Genomic DNA, 23971 nt, shown 5'->3' with positions numbered 1-23971 from the left:
CAAGTAAAATAAAGGTGGGAGCATATTTCTTGTAAACCATGTAAGCTACGTTTCATGAAACCGTAAGCAAAATGCACATGCTTTTCGGGGCTTGTGACATAAAAAAAAATCATTCTGTCTGCTGCAATGTGGAATCTGTCTCAGCTTGGTTATTGCCCCATCACCCATCAAGCAGGGAACTGCTTCTTTGGGGTTTGTTTGTGTGAATTGTAATCATTTTGTTCGTTGCTTTGAAAAGGCTCGAGCAGGATAAAATGACTAATATGGCAAAGATCAGTGAAGCTTCACTGTCTGGAGAGAGAACACTTAATGCAGGCAGATAATCATGTAGAAGTATTTGCCACTTTGATAATGCAACCAAGGCTAGACACTGGCTTAAAATGTGTTGCTAAAAGTCAAGTACTGTAAGCTTTAATGTAACTGTGAAAAGCAGAAGAAAGAGCAAATTGTCACTACTCATTAGTAAAATCAGTTACTTGGCAATTATTGTTAATTGCTAGCTATTGATTTTCTAAAGCTTGAGAAGTCTGACACTTTACAGATACTGTTTCTACAACACTCAGTAAGCACTCTGATGGCAAACACAAGGTTAGAGTTTGCATATAAAAAAACCCAAACAAAACTAATGCAAGTACCACTACGTTAATGTTTGGAATGAAATCATTTCCGTGTTAAGTATTTTTCCAAAATTATAATATATGCTTATATAGGGGTAGGCTGTCTTTTGCTATCAGCTGTAACTTTAGCAGATCCAATTAAAGTTAAAATGTTGACCGATGATGTGACTGCAGAATTAGTACGTCTTTTCATATACAGTAATTAAAATGAGTCACTGGGGTGAGGAGTCATTGAAATGTGTTGTGAACAGTGGGGATGGCAAAAAACTAAGCCAATGGAATATCATCATTACAATTTTAAAATCTAATTCAATCCATCCATTTCCTGACACCATTATTTCTGGTGCAGAGACATTGCTTGTATATTAATACTTTTGTGTTTTATGTTTGTTTTAATGTTTTACTTATAATAGGCTTACCAAATTACATTATGTGCAACTGATGTTATTATAGCAATCAAATATTTACATTACTTGAATTTAACATGCTTATTTGTAATATGTAGTTTTTGAGCGATACTGCAAAGCTAATTAGAAAAATATATGTTGGGTGGTTAATACTTATTAGATTGACATGATAAATAAGGTAATTTTAAAAATTGTTATTGTTTTTACCCATCCATGCATTTTGTTGATGCACTTTTTCAAACAAGCTTTTTAGAACGACACATATTCCAACCGCATCAGACATCAGAAATGAACCATCCCAGAAAAGGATGCCAGACCGTTTAAAAGCAGAACCACATACACTTATACCAGGCCAATTTATAGTCTTGTATTTATAGTTAGGAGACTTTTAACAGTAAAATGAATACAAGGAGAACTTCCAAAAACAGTTCACCTTGATACCAAGAGATGGGGGAGGCTACAGTTGTGTTCACTGCATGGCTCTGAATGTCCACCCTTAATAATATAAACTGAGTAATGCAGTCTAAGTAAAGCAGTTTTCTGATGTTACAATAATTAAAAATATATCTTTTATGCCGTACAATACTATAAATTGCTGTTTATTGCATATTAATAATCACATATTAATTTAGTGGAAATAGAATTAAACTGTAAGACACTACACTGTGTGACCCAAAGCATTTCATTTAACCTGTCTGTGTGACAGATATACAAAACAATGTGTGTGTATATACAGTATATATATATATAGTTATGCACGAGCACATGGGGAGCAGTTTAAGGACCCGACACGCACCCCGACAAGTCATGCCAGGGGACAACAGCAGCGTACTAACCTCTCTCTACTTATTTCCTCAGAAAGAGCGAGGCACTGCCGCCGTAATACCACCCGGATGATCTAAAGAGCTGCAGCACTTCCGGGTTCCCTTCTTCCCTCTGGTCCCCATTTGATGACGTCAGCCACCCATTCAGCACCACTGTTTTCCCAGCATCCCACAGTTTAATTTCCGGTCCGACCCCATAAATTGTCCGTGTACCTATCATTCTGTGTCTTTGAGTTGTGTAAACTATTGACCTTGAATTTTGCGTTACAGCAGGCTAAAAACCCCAAATCTGTATGAGCATTTGTGTCTTTTATTAGAGTGGCGTGGTCTGCAGGATAAACCCAGAAGATGTCAGAAGGGCAGGACTTGAACACAGTCCTTACTATTTTGGCGAACGAGCTCCAGGCGGTCAAGATTGACCAGGCCGCCACCAAGATGGAGCTCGCCGAAACTAAGAGGCGGCTGGTGGTGGCTGAAGCAGTAAGGCCGAAGCCCGCACGGCCACCACCACCTCCGATCATCCCTCCACAGAAACAGATGATCTTGAGTCATATCTGACTGTCTTTGAGAGGACAGCGAATCGTAATAAGTGGCGACAAACAGAGTGGGCGTCCATCTAGGCTCTGTACCTGAAGGGCTCTGCGCAGCAGGCCTATCACGATCTTCCTGAGGAGGTAGCCGCTCAATATGACCTCCTGAGGGCCGAACTTTACAAACACTATGGCGTAACCTCCGGCTAACAGGTGAGGGTATGGCGGCAGTGGAAATTCAACCCTGATCTCCCGGCTAGAACCCAAGCGTTCGAGTTCTGGAGCAAGCTCAGGCGCTGGCTACGGCCAGATATTAACCAGGCCCGCCAGGTGGTCGAGCAGGTGGCCTGCGAGGGGTTGGTCCACGCTATGTCGGATTACCTCGCCCAGCAGGCCCAGAGACACCCTTTTAAAGACATGAACAGTCTTCTGGAGGTCCTGGAGAAACAACAGGTGGTGAATCAACTCGGAGGTCTGAGAAATCTGCTCGCGGGATCTGACAGGGACGTGTCGCCACCCCCTGAACCCACCCATTGCCTTACGGACTCTCCGGCTAAACCGAGAGACTGAGTCCCCGCCCTGCTGTGCTGTTTCAAGTGCAGCGAGGTGGAGCATATCCTACCTACCTGTCCTCTCAACGTGGAGCCGATGGACTGCAGCTACGCAAGGGGAGAGAGGTACTGTGCTCTGTTGAACCCTCTGGTGGTCATAAATATGGGAGTGGTGTTATTAAATGAGCACTTGGTTGTGGCATTGTCTGTCTCTGGGAGCAACATTAGCATTGTTGTTCACCGTTATGTTCTACCACGACAGTGGCTCGCTCAACGAACGAGTGTAACATGTGTAAATGGGGAGACCAGGTCATACAGGTCCGCAAAGTGTTTTATAATCTGGGAGGGGAGTCCTAAACAACTGCTCGTCACTGTGCTGCCCGTGCTCCCCTGTCCAGTTATATTGGGACGACTGGTCGGAAAGTAAATGCGGTAGAGCAGTCACCACTCCTATCCCTAAGTTGGGTCTGATTATGGTGGGTCAAGGGACCTTCCCAGCTGCTTCCATGCCGTGCTCCTCGGCAACTAATGATGACGTGGACGGCCTGGGGGAGCTCTCTTTGGTGACAGACCTCGACCTGAATGTGCAACCGGGTGGGGTTCCGGGGCAGGTGAGTCTACGCCGGTGAGTCTATGCTGGCGTCATTTAAAAGAGAACAGTGGAGTGATGATTCCCTGAAGTTTTCTCGGAATGCCATTGTCTCCGTGGATGACATATCGTCGCTAGATTCCACACCACTGGGACCCTACTATGTTTTGGATAATGAATTGTTGTACCGAGTTGCAGAACAGGAAGGTGAGGTACGGAAGTTGCTGTTAGTTCTGCGGACCTACCGGCAGGAGGTTTACAAACAAGCACATGTTAGGCGTCCATCTCGGGGCCGAGAAAACATTGGAGAGAGTAAAGCTACGATTTTATTGGCCCGGGATCAATGAGAAGGTCCGGCATTTCTGTCAGTCTTGCCCAATCTGTCAGCTACGTCAGATACCCAGGAGGGACTGCGCTCCTCTAGTCCCGATTCCCCTTATAGATATTCCCTTTGAGAGGATCGGCATCAATCTGGTAGGACCCCTAGAACCTTCGGTAGAAGGCCATAAGTACATCCTGGTCATGGTAGATTATGCAACTCATTACCCAGAAGTGGTTCCCCTGCGAGCTGCTAATACAAAGAATATCGCACGGGAATAAGTAGGGTTTTTTCCCGAGTGGGCATACCTAAAGATGTCCTTACGGACCAAGGTGCTCCCTTTACTTCGGATATGTTCAGGGAGGTTGCCAAAGTACTCTGTATTAAGTACATACCCTAGGATGTGAAAAAAAAACAGAAACTACCTACTAGGAACTACAAATAGCCCACATTGCTTCCATAGGAATGCTACAAAAGTTCCTGGGTTCCTAAAAAGTCCATGTTTCCTGAAAAGGCCCCATTGACGGTGACCAGGCACAGGATTTTACTAGGTTCTTGAAGCAACAATTGTAACTAATGTGCCACTGTCCCATCAACTTCAAAACAAACTATATAAAATAAAGTTCTACTTGGGTGACAAATCTTGAATCAATTTAAATTCTAACTTCGTAATAGAAATCTAAAATCTTACCTTGCTTTTACCTTTAAAAAGAAGTGAGCTGTACCATAGTTGTCTTTGACTAGTTTTATTCAGTAATATCTTTGATACAGCATTATGGATTAGCTGCCAGATTTCTTATATTGCTCTTCAAAAATCTAACAACTGGTGATAGATGCAACATATTGTACCAATATGGAGATTTTTAGCTATGTTGTTCTGAAAATCACTCTCAAGTTAAAATTAGTAGAATATATACCACAGAATTTTTATATATTTAAAAAATAATTAATATTTAATAATTTGGCATTGATTTATTATTTTGACTTTGTATTAACTATATTCATTTTCATGTCCTAGATTTTTGCTTATTTATAATAGTGGGTGTGTGTGTGTTATTTTTGTTCTCTCAGAGTTAAAAACATTATGCAGTCTGGCATGACCTTGAGCCACTAAATGCTCCATCCTTCAACACAGACGTCTGATTCAAATCCCAGTGCTCATCACCTGCACTGCTTGCTTCTAAAATGCTCCACATTCCCATCTTTGTGCTGTTGCTCAAAACTTGGGTGTGTGAGGCAAATATATATTTTTGTTGTGTGTGCAAATATATTTATTCATACCTAAAGGTCTTATCTTGAAAATAAAAATGTTCTGTGTAATGTGAAGCCTACAACATAATAGACTGATGCAGTGAAATTAAAGTTTCTTTGGAACTTTGTGAAAATTGGGCACTATTGCATTTATTCAGCTTTAACTCTTTTAATTCTCCTTAGAATAAATTTCTACTTACATGTACTGGAAAGAGTGCATTAAGGAAATTTAGTGAATTTCAAGAGAGTCAAAAATTGAACAGTTAACATGTGAAACTAAGTGTACTTTATACGTCAAAAAAATACCTATGAGTTGTATTTATAACTAGCAATATAACATCTTGCTAAAACGTGTCTCTTTTTAATGAAGATTGTTATACAAAGCCAATGGTAATGGGTTTATAAAACTACTTCGCATATAAGGTAGATTGTTTACTTGTTTAATGAATGCATTTGTTTATAGTATTTCATTTATTATATAGGGACAAAAATTTATTATGGGATCTTTTCATTGTCCTGTATATTTGCGTACATTTCTTTTTAAAAATCTTGAAATATTTTCATAAGGACTTGCAAAGGACAGTCAGAAACAATAAACACTTGTGGCAGCTTAACATTTTATAATTATTAAAGTGGTTCATAAATTCACTAATCACAAGGTAAAATATTCAATACTTCTTCAACAAATATCATCATTTAATATTTCCATGGATAATTATGCATGAGACAGTCGAATGGCTTTCTTGGATGAATCTTTATGCAATTCTGTCTTTTCCCATCCATACACTAAAGCCAGCACAGCCAAAAACAAAAGATCCTCTCCTGGTCACTGAATACAGTGACACTCATTCTGAAGGGAGCCAGAACTGCTTTTTGTAAGCTCTCTCTTCTGCCTTGATAATAGAACACAATGAGTTATTGACTTGTTTATGTGTGGGTCTCTTTTCAAAAACTAACTTCGACTCCCACAGTCTGGACAAATGATTGATTTCACGAAGGGGAAGCAATCCAGCCTCTTAACTTTACAATGTAAACCTTCCTTTTTCTTATTTGTTCATTCCTTGAATAGAATTTTAAAAATTACTCCTTATAAAAATACCTACAGTTGACCATTGAAAATGAGCCCTGTATATATAAATATGTATTTTTTCAGATATATATATAGCAATTCCATGTGCACAAAAATATTTTTCAGTTAATGAACTATAAATGCCAAAAGCTATTAGTGTTAACAACAAAATATGTAAAAAAAATTTTAAAAAGAAATTTCATAGAATGGAGGCTGGCTCTTCAAAATTAGCGGTGTTGATGTCGTACCTAATCAAGTTATGTTCTATTTCTTATCTGTCCTTCTGTCCATTTCATGTATCCATTTTCTGCATAAGTTCTTTTTTGTAATCTTGACTTATCTTAACCAGGTCCACACAGACACAGAGAGAACATGCAACATCATCCAAGATTGTTAAAGCTGTAAGGCAGCCGTACAAACCACGTTATCAGAGTGCTGAGCAATTGATCAAAAAGGCATTTAAAGTGCCAAGTGAGAAACAGAAAAGAGACTTATTATTAACACCAAAAACGTTTTCTAGTAAAAAAGAATAAAAAAAAAAATCATTAAATATGAGAGGAAAATAACAAATGAACTAAACAAACATGCTGTTGAAGCATTTGCAAAACACACAATAAATGGAATGTCTAAAAGCTCTAAATTAGGAGACCCCTTTACCAGGCATATTCAAGCTAAGCTAACTAACATATTGCATCAGATGTGATAAGTACCTGAAGACAGGAAGTCTTTATAAGATTTCATTAGGAAGCAACCATTAAAACTGTTTTAAGGGTTTACTTTGACGCAACATTCTCCTTGTCTACAGCAGTGGTTTCCCACCTCAGTCCTCGGGAAAAACTATAACTATAGGTTTTTGCTTCAACCAGTTTTACAATCAGTAAGTCATTTTCGTTTATTTGGCAGGTTGTTCATTCCTTCTCTTATTCTGTAGCTACAGGGGTCCCCCAGGACTACAATTGAAAACCATCAGTCTACACAATATGTAGAATCAAATAAAATGGTAAATAAAATGTTAGGCTACTTTTCCATAAAAAATGTTGAATATAAATCAAGGGATGTTCCACTTATAATATATGATAACCTTATATGACCACATCTGAATACACAATGGGAGGTCTGAAAATCGAGACTACATCTTATGAGGAGGATTTAGGAGTCGCAGTGGACTCGACTATCACGCTATCACCTTCCAGACTGTGTTTAGAAGCCATTAAAGAAGGCTAATAGAATGTTAGGTTATATAGCATGATGTGTGGAGTACAAGTCCAAGAAGGTTATACTCAACCTTTATAACGCACTGGTGAGGCCTCATCTGGAGTACTGTGTGCAGTTTTGGTCTCCAGGGTACAAAAAGGACAAAGCAGCACTAGAAAAGGTCCAGAGAAGAGCGACTAGACTGATTTCAGGGATAAAAGTGATGAATTATGAAGAAAGATTAAAAGAGCTTTTCAGTTTAAGCAAAAGAAGATTAAGAGGTGACATAATTGAAGAATTTAAATTATGAAGGGAATCAGTGCAATGGATCATGACTGTTATTTTAAAATGAGTAAATCAAAAACACAGGAGCACAGTTGGAAACGTGTTAAAGGTAAATTTCACACAAACATTAGAAACTTTTTCTTACACAGAGAACCAAAGACACATGGAATTAGTTGCCAAGTAGCATGGTAGACAGTAAGACTTTAGGGAAAAATGTTTTTTAGAAGAATTAAGTGAATTAGGAATGGTGAGCTTTGTTGGGCTGAAAGGCATGTTCTCATCTAGATGGTTCTGCTAATATTCAAATGTTCTAATCTGGAGTACCGCAAGCAGTTCTGGCCACCATGCTACCAAAAATATAAAATACCAAAAAATAAATAATAACAAGACTAAGGACTAAAAGGCATGTCATCACACTACATGATTCTATACAATTTCTAATTACATAGCATATCAGATTTAATAACTTTTGCCATTGATAATATCAAACCATGCAACTTGGAATCACAGGAGTGACTGATTAAACAATAATTCTCCCACTACTTTTTATTGTGGTTCCAATTCTCCTATTATGCAGTAATAGTATTGCAAGATGCTTTCGTTTTAACAGTCAATCAATATGAATTTCTGAGATTTTAGGTTAACTTTGTTATTATCTTAACACATAGGCTTAATGGACTGAATTATTTGCTTGTTTGTCAAATTTTGTATAGTTTTATGTTCATGTCTATTTTTTTACTATTTGTATGTAGTCTCTAGTGGGTGCTTTGAGCCAGATTTAAATGCTGCCTGTAAGGCAAAAATAAGTAAAAATGAAAATTCTATTGAATTACATGAGAGTTTTTACTGAGTTGTTATGTACGTATCAAGTTAAGAATTTTACTGGGTAGATGAGTATGTCTGATAACTCTGTATCAATCAGATATTATGCACGTTATATACCTTAGCTTACTGTTGTTTGGTGTGCATTATTCACTTTCATGTTGCATCGTGCCTCAGCAACATATATGTGCTACCACGGAAGTGAACTTTTCCATAATAACACTTCCACTTCTACAGGCCTACATTCCCTGCCCAGGGTAAAATTTTGGGATAAGCTGACACCTCTGCAGTCTTTGACTCTAGAATCAACATGCTTTATGTGTGCTGTAGGCTTGAATAGTTACAATTGTAATTAATAGCTTTGTGTGTTTATTTTTTTAACCTTTTTAATATATGTTTTGGAATTTTATTTACTCATAGATGCATCATCTAATTCAGACTGTAATATAGTGTATAATAATGTAGTAGTAATTCAGAATGTAAACCTTCCATGTGTTTCATCAATCCATCCATTATTCAACCCTCTATATCCTAACTACATGGTCACGGGGGTCTGCTGGAGTCAATCCCAGCCAACACAGGGCGCAAGTCAGGAAGCAAACCCTGGGCAGGGCACCAGCCCACCGCAGCCATGTGTTTCACAACACTTAAGAACATAAATTTGACAAATGAGAGGAGACCTTTCAGTCCATCAAGCTCACTTGTTTAGCTAATACAGTAGCTAAGCAGTCCTAATACCTCATCCAGATACTTCTTGAAGTTTGTCAAGTTTTCTGCTTCAACTTCTAATTTGTTTCAGATTTCCACAGCTCTTGAAAATATTCACTATGAAGAATACTTTATAAAACAAAAAGGAAGTTTAAATAACAAACCCATTTCTCAACATTTCATGGGATGTTCACCCACCTAGTAACAGTGCAGGATAGATAGATAGATAGATAGATAGATAGATAGATAGATAGATAGATAGATAGATAGATAGATAGATAGATAGATAGATAGATAGATAGATAGATACTTTATTAATCCCAAGGGGAAATTCACATACTCCAGCAGCAGCATACTGATAAAAAATAATATTCAATTAAAGAGTGATAAAAATGCAGGCAAAACAGACAATAACTTTGTATATTGTTAACGTTTACCCCCTCGGGTTGAACTGAATTGGATAATTGGATTTCCTGAATTGGATAAGAAAACCAGAAATCATTAATTAAAAAATAGAGTGCTGCAGGACAGAGAAAAAAATCCAGATTCTGTGTTTGCATCTTCTCTTTCAATCACTCTTGGAGAAAGTGTCCACCCATTTATTTAAGAAATTGAGATACGGATTGTGCTTAGCTACACAAAGAACATACAAACGTGTTTTGTACCTACTGGCTCAAGTCAATCACTTTTGGTGTGTTTTTTTATAGATGCTTAGGTTTGTATTTAACCATTTTTTTTCTTTTGCTTTACTGTACTATCTTTGTTACAGAAAGAAAACAAACTTGCTATATTCAACAAGATATTTCTAACATTAAATGTTAGAAATATCTTGTTGTGAAAGGGGTGTCTGGTTGACAAGATGTCTCCAGTGACACTAATGGCACTACTAGGATGACAAAACGATGAATAAAGTTTCATAGGAGAGTGACAAAAGAAGGCCAAATTGCCATGTACTCTTAAAAATAATGGTATTTAATGACACTTTCTGAATCTTTACTGGGTTGTGTGGTTCCTCATTAAACCTTTCTTGTAATTCGTTTCATTCTGGGATGTTTTTTTTTTATTTGAAGTTGATTTTTGTGCATTGAAAAACTTCCTAATTGTAGGAAAAAAAAACTGAAATCTTTAGTAGGACTCTAAGAGAGTAAGAAAACATGAATGTAGCCTCTGTTATTGTATCCAACAAAGGTCCTTTTAAAATCATGAGCCATTATTATTTCACAAATAATTCATTGATTATTTACTGTATGGAGTCTGTTATAGGTCTAAATAAATATAGATTCTTTCTGGAGCCTTCATGTGGATGGGTCTTTTGGGAAGACACCACTCTGAAGAACCACTCGGACACCTTTGTTTTTAAGAATGTACACTTGTGGAAAGCAAGGGCTCCTAAAGGAAAAGCTATATACGATATGTGTATTAGAGGTGTGACTTTACAAATGGGGAGAATTAGTTCACAGAGGACATGCAAGTGGTCACAAGACCTGGTTGATAGGTTGAAGTTGATGGCCACTAGTTATAGAATGCATGAGTTCAAGGACTGCTGCTAGGGGGACGGTACTGTCTTGTTCTTTTCTTGGAGTGAAAAAGTATCCTGTGAGCTGTGTCTTTTTAAGAGTTCTATAAGCTTCAGAGGGCCAGGAACACCAGAAGGCCCATGAATGAGGTGTAGTAAGTTTTTTACCCTAGCAGAGGGCCATCTTATGACATAGCCATGGCTCGATCTACCACCAGAGTGACTTGGGTGCACACCCTGTGTCCTGCTCATAAATGGCTTTAGCATAATCAAAGAAAATTTCCAAATATCAAGAAAACTTCAGGTTTTCACCAACAAGCAGTCATAGAAACATGCTATCCAGCACCCATCTGTATCCCACTTTGATCTCCACGATTATAAACCTGTCCAATCAAAACTTAATGAAAAGGTATTAAAAGAAAAATAAAAGTGGGTAAGGCACAATCAGCATAGCACAGCCGAACCTACTAAGGCTGACCTTACAAAAAGCCAGGAAAGGACCACGATGACCGCTTCTAGTAGCTTTAGCAGCACCAACATAGGCATTAACAACAATGTGAAAGAGAATGAGACCACTGCATAAGACAAGACCCACGCAAGGATGGAAAACCTGATGAACAGATTCCCTACCTGTCTTTTATTTAGACAGTGCAAATGTACAAACCCAAAAAAGCTCAGTTATATGTTATCCTTTTGCCATAAAGTGGCCACATGACTTTTAAAAATAAATCATTCTTTCATTCAACCATAATCTCATTTAACCATCCATCCATCCATTTTCTAACCCACTGAATCCGAATACAGGGTCTCATTTATTTAGAACTTAAAACATCCACATATCCAAAGAGCGGCCCTACAAAGACCAAAGGCAGAAGGTGGCATGGCTCTACCTAACTTTCAATTTTATTACTGGGCAGCAAACATACAAGCTATAAAAACCTGGACACAAATAGATGAACATACACAGACCTGGTCTGCAATAGAATAGAAAATCCTGCAGTACTTCTCTATATTCCCTGCTTTGTGCCACAATGAATGCAAGTTATTGCCAATATACTAATAACCCAATTCTGCTTCACTCACTCAGAATATGGAACCAATGTAGAAAGCATTTTAAGATTGAGAAGCTGTTATCTGTGACACCTCTGCAAAAGAACCACCTCTTTCAACCGTCGCAAACATATGCAGTTTTTAATATCTGGAAAAGATCTGAGATTAAGTTGCTTAGAGAAAGACAACATCTTTGCATCCTTTGAACAATTACATTCCAAATTTAACTTTCCAGCAACACATTTCTTTCACTCTCTTCAAATTAGAAACTTTGTTAAACAGAACCTGCCCGATTTTCCCCACCTTCCTCTATGCTGGAAAAAATACTGCTCAGTTTCGAGGACTCGGATAGAATTTCTGCAATATATAAAATTATTTTACTTTCCCTCCCTTTCAAAGATCCAAGAGGACAATGAGAAAAGGATCTCTCACTCAACATTTCAGAAAAGGAGTGGAAGGTAGCAATGCAGAGAATTCATTTGTGCTCCATATGCGCAAAGCATACAATCATTAAACTCACAATTTTATATAAAACACAGCTGTCTCACTTAAAACTGTCCAAAATATTTCCAGGGCAAGATCCAACCTGCGAATGCTGCAATCAAGCTCCAGACTCACTGGGCCACATGTTTTGGGCCTGCACCAAATTAACATCATTCTGGACCACAAATTTTAAGTGCCTTTCAGACAGCCTTGGTGTCACAATCCCTCCTAACCCATTAACAGCAGTGTTTGGTGATTTTCCAGATGGGCTTAAAGTGGAGAAGGACAAACAAACTGTGATTGCCTTCACTACACTTTTGGCTCGCAGACTTATTTTGCTAAACTGGAAGAATCCTAACTTGCCTCTTTTAAGTCAGTGGGTAACTGATGTTTTATATTATTTGAAATTGGAAAAAATCAAATTCTCAGTTAGAGGATCTGTGCAGAACTTTTTCAAAACCTGGAAGGATCTAATCAATACTATTTTAGAATAAGCTCTTAAAGCACGAGAAAGCAGATTCTCTACCCATTTCTTTTTCTTCTCATTTTATCATTATCCGCCTGTTAAACTCGTCAATTTATTTAATGTTACTAACTTTACGTTTTACTCCGCTGGTCATGCTCTCTTTCTCTTGGGTGGGGGTTGATTTGTTTGCAATCCTGTTTTTTGTAAAAATGTATGTATTTGTATGGAATGATTACAATAAAATCAATAAAATTAAAAAATAAAAAAATGTTTCTTTGATGTTCATTAAATGCACTATCAGAAGAAATTTAATTTTCTATGGATGCAATTTTGCATTCATCAGTCATAGTAGTTTGTTACATTTGTTGAAATACACTAATGAGCAAAAAAGAACTATGAAGGTGACCTGATTAAAAGTTGTGAAGTTATGTGTTCATAAGAATTACTTATCAATGCTTTTTGAAATCATTTCACATACATTAATTTCTTGCCATACTTTGCATTAAGACAGATTCAGGACTTGGTTATTCTATTTCATTTTCTGTTTATAGTTGTATATTTTTCAGACTGATATAGCAGTACTGTAATATCTGTTTAGAGAACAAAAAAGTACATTTATTGCACCATGAATAATAAATTGTGTTTTATACAGTCTGCACAGTAGCCTTTATTTTCTGAGTGACCTCTGGTCAAAATGTCTCTTGCAAGGTTTGGAATTTTTTAAATATTCATTTGTGTAAAGTGTTTTTCTCATCCATTTATATTATTTTCCAGAATACCTATGGTAAACATTGATGTTTCCTTTAACATTCATGAGAAAAATGACCCTGTGTAGGAATGTTTAAGGATTTAAATGATTAAAACAAAATACGTATGGCTGTCCATTGAAATCATATGTGCACTCACCCTTCTTATCTTAAGGGAAATTACTTCTAGGTAATCATCTCTCAGCCACTGATATAGTAAATAAAAATAAAGTAAAAAAACTGAAAAATGGAAGCCACACTTCTCTGTACCCCAATACTGTGTTGTGGGAAAGGTATGAAACAATCAGGATTTTTTTTCAGCTTAGATTTTTTATTTTTTAATACACCCAGTTGTTAAATATGAAATTTTAGGAGGTCAGGCTGTGGGTATGCCACCTTTATGATCATGAAGTCATGCTAATCGGGCAAGACATGTAATGTAAATCCCTCTGTGTAACTAATAATTCTTGTCAATATAACCAAATAACCCCTAATGACATTCTTTGGGAAAGGTGAGGATGACAAATTTGAAGCATAAATATAATTTGCATTTTGGATATTTTTGATATCTTTAATATTAAAATTCGAGAATTCCTTTTTTTTGATCATCTTATATCTATGTATTTTTACTATCCATCCATTATCCAACCCACTATATCCTATCTATAGGGTGACGGGGGTCTGCTGGAGCCAATCCCAACTATATTGTAGATTTTTTCAGGCAGAATGAGCACTCAAAAGGCACATGTCAGAAGACAGGCATAATACTTTTGACAGAGGCTTTCCATTGATGATTAGAAAGACCCTTGAAGTACCAGTATAGATAAGCAAAAGCTTCCAGGGGTGATATGTCTTAATGATTGCCTTACAAGAATTCTAAGTTGAGTTCCCCTGTTCAGTATGCTGCAACAATTGGTCTCCTCACAGAACAGATGAAATTCATCTTTATCATTCCTGTTCATGTTTTTTTAATTAAAAATAGATGTTAGAAATGCAGGTATGGCCAGGGCCAATAGGAAAACCTTCAGAGGATGTTCCTGACTATGGAAACAGTAGCAAAGACTTTATGGGAAAAAAAATCTTTTGATACAGTTTTAAAAGACAGTGTACAGTATGTCTTATACCAAGGTAGTAAAGGAGGCTGTAGGGGTTCAGATATACTGTACAAAAAGTAAGGAGTATGTGGCAAACGAGTATTAGCGTTTTTGAGTTATTGAGCACATTCATTGTTGTGGACGGTAGGGAAGTGTGTAAGCCACCCCAATGGTGTAGTTATTTATGAAATAAGCTCCAATTGTTGGTACATTTTAGTATTGTACTACTTCTTATTCTGCGTAAGGGAAGGATACAGGTTTGTTGCTTGTCACATGTTGCATGGCCAACTTACCAAAACTTTGCTGAGCCTGGATGAGTGTGGCTTTCTAGCAGCATATAAAATGGCATATCCTTTTAATATTTTAAGTATTTTAATTAAAAAGACAGGATGCAAGTTAATCTTTAAATATCTTTTCTTTCAGCTAAACTGGGCTTTAGATAACTGCATCGAGAAAATTACTAGAAAGGACATTCTTTCGTTGACCACAGAAGATTTGTACAATAACAAAGAGAAAGTACGTTAATTAATTGGTGAAGTATCACTATCATTCAATATTATTGCTAACCCTTCATTTTTAGATTAATGTGTGTTTTAGGTGAATGTGTTATGTTAAATTTCCATTGTACCATTACTTCTTAGCTGAGTGTCCTAACTATGTTGCAAAATATGTCAGCATTATTTTTTATCTTTGATTTATAATTGTAAAAAAAATGAGGGATATATGCAGCTTTTGCGTATTTTTTAAAAAGACCGTAGAAAATAATGCTTTTAAAAAGCATTGTGAAGCATTCAATTCTTATGTTCAACTTTTACCATATTCTATATCTCATTGTCCACCAAATGGATACTATATTTAATCTTGCATATTTAAGAATGCACTAAACATGGAATTGATTGTATTTTTGTTGTTGTTGTTATTTTTAGTATTATTATTAAGGGTAATATATATATGGTAGTAGTAGTAGTAGCACCACTATTATGGGGCTTGTTGAGATGTGAATTAATGAAGAAACAGCATCAGGCAAAGCATATGCAATTCTTTGAAATATACAGTTTTCAACCTATAAAATATTTATGAAAAATTTTACTTTTTCTTGTATATTAGCTCCTATCTGTTTAACTTAACATTACAATTATTATTTTTTCAATTCATTCTATCAAAAAATCCTTTTTAGAAGCATATTTATAGACTTCATTCATTTATTCATTATTACTAAGATAAGCAAATTATATAATGTGAGTAAATGAGACAACAAATCATAAAGGATTGTGGCACCTAGGTGAACTCCGTATAATTGAGAGTTGAGGTTTGCTGAAAAGGACACAGTATTAGCAGAGATGTCTTGCTTAGACGAGAGTCTCTTTTGGACTAACTCCAAGATGGTGGCAGAGCCAGTTTTCAGGATGGGTGAGGTGAAAGGGACAGGTTCGGGAGGCCAGATGGCAGATGTGACGTCATTGGTGGGTTGTCTGTCAATCATCCGTTCCACAGAGGGAGAAAAAGAAAAGGCATCAAGCAGCAGTGCCACCCTCTGGCTTGGAGTGTAGTTACCAGCTGACGAGCCCTGAAGTTGTCTTCCATGTACAATGCGACAATAGCTAAATATAGTTTCTTCTCTGTGTGTCACATTTCAAAATTTCTTTTTTGTCTCACCAGCATTTTTCTGAATATACAATAGTTATAAACAGTTATGCACCGTCTCTCAGCTTACTGTTAAAGTGGAATGTTATGCCTAGGATACTTTGAATTATAACATCTGAGAAAATGTGACTTGGTTGACTAAACCACTGGTTGTTTTCATTAGGTTGGTAACATCTTCATTCATGAGTCATATTTATTACTAAACAAAAATATAGTATAAATATTTAGCAGTAGTTAGTCTCCTTAATATTTTCATCAAAAAGAACACTGTACATTTATCACCATCTAAATAAAAAATGCTCTAAAATATAAGCTATTTAAGCTTGATTATCAGTTCCAGGCAATCAGATGTTTGGAAGCAAAATTCAACACATGAAAGAAGGATTCAGGGAATGATCTCTGACCCTGTTCTTAAATTTAATAGTAATAGCTCAATCTCACTGACTGATTACCCACAAACATTCCCAAGCAACCTCAGTTTTTTTACATGTTCATGAAATTGTCTAGTGCCTTTGACCTTTGTGTTTGTTTTGTGCTTGGCTCTCTGAATATTATTTTTGCATGGTCCCTATTTCCATATTTCTGCTAGCAAATCATTACATCCTTATTTGTCCTTTTTCTTTTCCTTGATCTTATATAATCACATATGGACTTTATGTATTTATGATGCCCAGACACATCTTTTCGTTCCTTGAATTAATTTTTACTATCTCTCTTTTGCCCCCTTTGATTGTTTTTTTCAATTTGTTTAGTTCCAGATGTATTTAGTGTACAAGCAGAAGGCTGGTTGGAAAATTCAAGCTGTAAACAATTTATTTTTACCTCTGTAATAGCTAAATTAATTGAATTCCTTATCCAGTGGCTACATGTTTAAAATGCTATTTCACTGACAACACGTTTTTGCCAGCCAGCATGTATTCCTGAAATACTACCAAGCATGTAGCATTCAAATGTTAATCTGCTTCACTGTTTTTGTTTTTAAATGTAAGGATGAACAGATGGACATTCAGTATTTCTGACGAAAAACTATATATTTGTCTATTACTGAGGTAGTCAAGGATATAGATATAGATTTGAGACTTTACTGCTAAGCTTATGTCAGTTTTAGGAAGCTGTATGCTGACCTGCACTGCACGCATTCTGCAGTTACGTCCTGCTATTATGTATCATAAGTACTATGAGAATAAAATGCATATATAAAAAAACAGTGGGTTTATCACACAGTTCACAATTGTTTTAGGGATTAAAAAAGTAAAGGTTACAATACTTTGGCAGATGCTGTTAGAGTTAGGGTCCTCTTAAAGAACAAAAGGCCTCCTCTATCTCTCTGTCTCTCTTTATCTTTCTCCTGTCCTGTTGATCTCCTGCATTATTAGACTGTAAATTATAGGAGATACACTTATTTTAGAATGAATGGACCAAGCACAGGAGAGATGACAAGTTACAACTATCTTGGCACTTCAAATTTCTGATTTAGGAATATACTTACTGTGTCTTCTTATTTATAAGACCCTTGAAGTAAATATGTGGTCATATTTAGAACAGATCAAGACATTTGTACTCAAACCTGCTTAACTCATTTCAGGGTTGGGGTGGGCCAAATTCTGTTCTGTCAGAACCAAGCACTGGACAATAGGGTGCCTTGGCAGTAAATGGCACAGGCCTGGTATTATTTCATTACTGAGTCGAAATTGTTCATTAGTTTACACTCAACTGAAAGGCCTCTTCTGTAGATTCAAAATACTCTCTGACTCTGCTTTTTAAAACATGAAAAATTATCCTAATCAGTCCACATTTTGAAGGTTTTGGATAAGTACTCATCAGGTTATTCTTAGCCAGCACTTTCATTTACATTGACATGATTTGTCTTCTTTGTTTTAGTTGTTCTCAAGTGATACAAAAAGCATTCAATTTAAAAGAAACCAATACACATTTTTGGTACATTTTATTAACCTTTGTGCCAGCTATACAAATTAAATGTAAACATTTTTGTAAACTGCTGCCTATTTTTGTTTTTCTTTGTGTTTAATTTTGAAAAGTTTTAGAGTATTTATAATCTTACAAAGATTACCTTTCCTGGCAAACATCTTGAATGAGAATAAATATCCATGCATTTGACACTTTACTGCAAGCTGTTGGACAGCAACAATAAACAGTACAACGAGTTGATGAAAATTAACCTACATTCACTTGATTACATGCTTAATCTTTGACTTTAACATTGCAGTGATCCCTCGCTATATTGCGCTTCGACTTTCGTGGCTTCACTCCATCGCGGATTTTAAATGTAGGCATATCTAAATATATATCACAGATTTTTCACTGGTTTGCGGATTTCTTTGGACAATGGGTCTGTTAATTTATGGTACATTTTTCTTCAGTTGGTTTCCCCAGTTGATTTCATACAAGTGACGCTATTGGCAGATGGCTGAGAAGCTACGCAATCCTCAATGATATACGATATGTTTCCCACGCGGTGCTTCGCATACTTGAAAGCCTGAACAGCACGTATTGATTCTCTTTCTCTCCCTGACATTCTCTGCTCCTGATGCGCACTCCTTTGAAGAAGAAGATATGTTTGCATTCTTTTAATTGTGAGGTTGAACTGTCATCTCAGTCTTGTCATGGAGAACAGTTTAAACTTTTGACTAAAGGGTGTTATTTCATGTCTAGAGGGCTCTAATAATGTTAAAAACATATTTAGAAGGCCGTAAACAGGTTTTCTATGCTCTAACTGCAAAAATAGTTGATTTATAAATAAAGAATCCTACTTCGCGGAAAATCATTTATTGCGGTAGAGTCTGGAACGGATTAACTGCGATAAACGAGGGTTTACTGTATACAGAATTTAGACATTCTCTTGAGGGACTCATGTAATTAGTAAAAGTTCTCTCAATCGGTCTTCTGTTTAATAAGTACGACTCAAGGGAGGGATAGTACAGTGTTTCCATTTTCAGCAAGTCTATTGTAAACGTAAATATAGCAAGAACAAAAATGATAGCTGGTAATACAGAAAAAGAATTCAAACCAATCATGGTGGCCCACTGGGAGGTGCTTGGGTAGTGTTGCTGCCTCATAGCTCCAGAGATTTGGGCTTGAATCCGAAATCAGGCAGTGTCTGCCTAATATTTGCACAGTTCATTCTTCCGATAATTTGTGTAGGTTTTTTCTCCAGGTACTCTGGCTTTCCTTCTACATCCAAAAGACATGCAAGTTACAGTAGATTGACTGGTGACGTGTTATGTTTCCTCCTGGGTTCATTGTCTAGATGGGGTTCAAATTCTTGTTTAATGTCTGTCTTGTTAAATGTTGAATATTTTGTTTATTTGAATATAATTTTTTGTTTTGTTTCTGTGTATCTATGTATCTTTTGTTATGTTCAATATATTTTGTGGGTGGTCCTCCAAGAGGTGGATTGGTCTAATTCCTATAAAGGTGATGGTTGCCCATAGCTCCTGGCGGTTCATTTGAATGCACTAGGGAGTTGGTGAGTGCTTATTGTGCCTTGGATTGCCTTTTTGCGCTCCTGGGAGCTTCAGGTTATTTCATAGTGTTTATGTTAAGAATAAATCTTTTCTCTCTATTATAAAAGAAAATCACAAGACGAGACTATTGCCAAGAGATTTTTTCAAGTCCCGCCCTCCTCTCAACCATTTCCGGTTAACAGCCCACACCCATGGTTCTCTCAACTCTCATTCATGTGAATACTTTTGTCCGACACAGTTCCTGCGCTTTAAGCTCTTATAAATTTATACGTTTTACTCACTTTAAGTTCCCGATAAAATAAGACTTATTATGTCCAAATCTTATTGAAGAATTTCATCCCGAAGGGTTATCAACAGAAGAAATTAATTCATGGGCAATCCTACCACTGAGAAATGATGAAGTCAAATAAATTAACTTAAAAAAATGGTTAAATGCATATCAATAGACTATGCTGAAACAGTTGGTGGTGATGGTGCATAAGATAAAAACATCAGCTTACAATATCCCGTAGAATATCTACAACTGTTAACACCATCCGGTCTTCTACCAGCCGAATTACTGTTGAAAGAGGGATGTATCGTAATGTTACTGAATAATTTATTTATGAGTGAGCCCATCATAGTTGTATTCAAAATTAGTTGAACAATTCTGACATGTAAAATTTTAACAGACGACAAGAAAGGTAATTAGTACATCTTCCGCGGATAACATTAGACACCAAAGGAGATCTTGATATGCCATTCGTATTAAAATGTTTACAGTTTCCTGTTAGAATAGCTTTTCCTATGACAATTAACAAATCACAGGGACAAACATCTGAAAAAGTTGGTTTATTTATTAGATAGAAAGAAACAATATTCACTCACAGGCAATTACATGTTGCGTTGTCACAATGTAAGTCCAAACATGGAATCAAAATTCAATGCGATATTGATGAAAAGTTAATTCTAAATATTGTTTTTACTGAAGTTTTACAGTAAAAGTGTAAGTTTAAAAAGTATTTGTGTGTTAATTTCAAAGGCAAACAGAACGAAAAGTATAATGCAATGATAACGCAACATGAAACATAATTTTCTTTCAATTTATTACATTTTACTGTTTTTTTACTATAGTTAATTACTCACTGTAATGTAAAATAGATAACTCTATTATGTATATATAAAAATTCCTGTGAAAATAACAATCTATTTAAATTGTACATCCGCTTCCCCATACACGAGTGGCAAAGCCGTGAAGTGTGAAATGACTAGCACATAGCGCCCACCAGGGGGTTGGTGAACGAACCAAGCAGGGGGCAGAGCCCCCTAGTATTTTTTAAAGATTCTACATGGTCCTCTGCGTCACTAGTTGAGATCTTTTGACAGGATTTCCTTCTCTTTTTTTTGGAACTGTTCAGGAATTACGTGCTGAGAAACTCTCAAGTGTCACAACAGTGATTCTCAATTGACTCTGCATTAGATTGTGTGGGTGTACATATGTGATTGTTTCCTGTAACTGACTTTCACCCAACTAAGGCTTTTTTAGCATTGTGACCCATGCAACAATAAAAGTGTCTGGGGCCCTGATGAACCTGAACAAGATTGAGATGGTTTAATAATCGATGGATGGACAATCCTGTGTAAATAATTGTCGATGTGTATGTGAATATGCCTTATTATCAACTGGGACTTAGGATAAGTCTCCTGTGACCCAAAAGCTGCATTAAGATGATTTACAAATGATGGATGATAAGGATGGATAAAATTTCTGCACTGAAATTCAGAATGTAATTCCAGTTATCTCTTGATTAGAGAAAACTGATATTTTCAAAATTGTGGCATACATTAATTTCCCATTGAAACTTGAGTTCTTAAAGGAACCATTGTTTATAAATTAAAAAAAGGCTGCATTTGATGGCATTCTATAGGGCACCAGAGAAAATTTTAAACAAAAGCCTTAAAAGTTACTGTAGTATGTACTGTATGTCCACTTCAAAGTCGGGCATTCCGCCAAGTGGTGATTTAATGTTTTGATATTGTACATATATTAGAATGTCTGCATCCATGTTGTTTTCACAAAGATGTAATTTATTTTTGTGAGACTGTCCAGCTGTCTTATTTACATTGTTCCCTGTTTCAGTATGTTAACCCATCACCCCCATGGTTAGCTTGCGTAGCTCTTACTGTAGGTTGTTTTTTGATAACACAAATGCAGTCATATTTGGTTGACAGTCAACTATTCAGACAAAACATTTTCTAATGAATTTTACTTTGTCTAAGCATTTAGACAAACAAACGTTTACTTTATACTATCAATACTGAATGTCTGAATATGAAGATGGTGAAATGTTTAACGTTGTCGCTGAACCTTATCTGTATCATCCAGAATATACCTGTGATGAACTCCAACAGATTAAACACAAGAGAAACAAGAAAGTGACAGAATTAGGAAGAATCAAGAGTGGAAAATGTATAATTTGAAGCTATTTGTTGCTTAGAACAACTGGCACTCGGTGATGTACATAGTGGAAAATGTAAAATAATGCCTACCAAAGATGAGTGCTTGTGCTGTAGAGTGTCACATACTGCAGGTTCTGCTGCTTGAAACCATAAATGTATCTACCAGTGAGTATGTTTTGTAAAGCAAAGCTGGCATGCGTGTGATTGATGGTAATGATTTTCCAACCAACATTAATCATAGAGTCTGGGGATATTTTTTCATTTTCTAAAACTGGATGATCTCCTTGAATTTAGAAGGAACAAATGGACTGCTTTTGTTAGTGTAAACCTGTTCATGGAAAATGTTAGCTGCAGCAGCAGGACATTACTTACTGCTGACTCCTCAAGCCTCTAAGTAACGACATGGACTTTGTAGAGTGTTGTCCAGTGTTAATGTTAGGGTTTCTTCAGGTTCTCCAGTTTGCCTAACAAACTCTAAAGACATGTGTTTTTTTTTTTTTTCATTTTAATTTCATATCCTAGTTATACATATTTTCAAACCATTTTTGCTGAAAGGCAATGTCATACTAAACAGCAAAAAACATGTGTTGTACTTTGATATTTTAATTGCAACGCTTCCGATTTACACAATCACTGAACGTTGTTTACTTCAGTAGAAAGATGGTGCCAAAGTCTGGGATTAAAAATAAATTACCTCTAAATCTGCATTGCTGTGATATACATAGAAAAAAGTGGAAGGCATGTATTCTAAAATATAAACCTTATCCATTTTGAGATGGAAGTTCCAAAGTTTTTAACTGTACATTTCTCCTTGTGTCCCATAGTTGTAAGTCGCTGGCTTATAGGCAGTTTTTTTTTTCTTTAAGAGCACAACACACTTAAGAACACAAGTTGCTGAGGTAGATGAATATATGCCACAATGTGGAACAAATAAGTTAAAATCTGAAAGTACTGAAATTTTCTTTAAAACATAGTTAAATGTAGATAGTTGTGAAATAGATAGCATGTTAGTAAGAAGTGCGGGCCAAAGAACAAACTTTTCAATATAAAGATTGTGAAAAAATATGAAGGACAGTCAGGCACATACAGTTTTATAGCTATAGATGGGCTGTACTTTTATTATTGCAGATTAGAGCATTCTGTAATACTTGACTATTGCTAAAGGATATAGACAATATAATCTCACAAACCTTGAATTTAGGCTGCACACAAAAAGAAATAATTCCTGCAAGGTACACTAATGCTCAAGTTGTATTTCTAACGCTCATAATCATTCTTCGAGATATATTATAATTTAATAGTTTTTGTTTTGCACACTGTTTATGTCCCCATAATTTTTCTTTCAAAAGACACAATAGCACTTGTAATACTTGATAGTGTGTAGAAACAGACAACAGCATATTCAGCTGAAATGAAATTTTCTTTTCTTTTTTTTTTTTTTTTAACTGGAAACGCAGTCAGTCGTGTGAACTAAAGCTTAAGGCAATGGTTAAACAACAATTATCTCTCCTTGAACTTTTTTTAGATGTGGCTTGAGCAATAATTCATTATCAACAAGCTTCTTGAAGGTCCTTACTTGTTTTGTTCTGTAAAAGACTAATAGGTGTGACAGCAGTAATTATCTTTCTGTAAGTACCCCTTGTAATTTTAACCCCTTCAGGTGGACAACTTGATTGATGAATTGCAAGCTGCTATCAAGAAGCACAAGGGTCAGCTCTTCAAACTTACCCCACAATTACAGGCTGAGGAGCAGCAGTGCGCTGGCTATGTGTATCAGCACATTAAACAGCTCTCAACGAGCGGCGGTGTTCCACAAGGCCTGCAGCTAAAAGTGAGTGGCACTCTTATCTTGTCAGACTGTCATCAAGGACTTGAAAAGCAA

The 23971-nt window shown here is 36.3% G+C and overlaps 1 protein-coding gene across 1 annotated transcript in view; it reads left to right on the top strand.

Annotated features, from left to right (window-relative positions):
* LOC120526394 (doublecortin domain-containing protein 1-like) overlaps positions 1-23971 on the top strand; it is a 532299-nt gene that overhangs the window by 229586 nt on the left and 278742 nt on the right. The window contains exons 8-9 of the mRNA XM_039749547.1: positions 14945-15037; positions 23750-23920. Of these exons, the coding sequence (XP_039605481.1) occupies positions 14945-15037; positions 23750-23920 (264 nt within the window). The remainder of the gene's footprint in view (positions 1-14944; positions 15038-23749; positions 23921-23971) is intronic.

The sequence above is a fragment of the Polypterus senegalus genome, chromosome 1 (genome assembly GCF_016835505.1).
Source record: "Polypterus senegalus isolate Bchr_013 chromosome 1, ASM1683550v1, whole genome shotgun sequence".
Classification (NCBI taxonomy): domain Eukaryota; kingdom Metazoa; phylum Chordata; class Cladistia; order Polypteriformes; family Polypteridae; genus Polypterus; species Polypterus senegalus.
The sequence above is the reverse complement of the archived record's forward strand: the minus strand, read 5'-3'. Positions and strand labels throughout refer to the sequence as shown.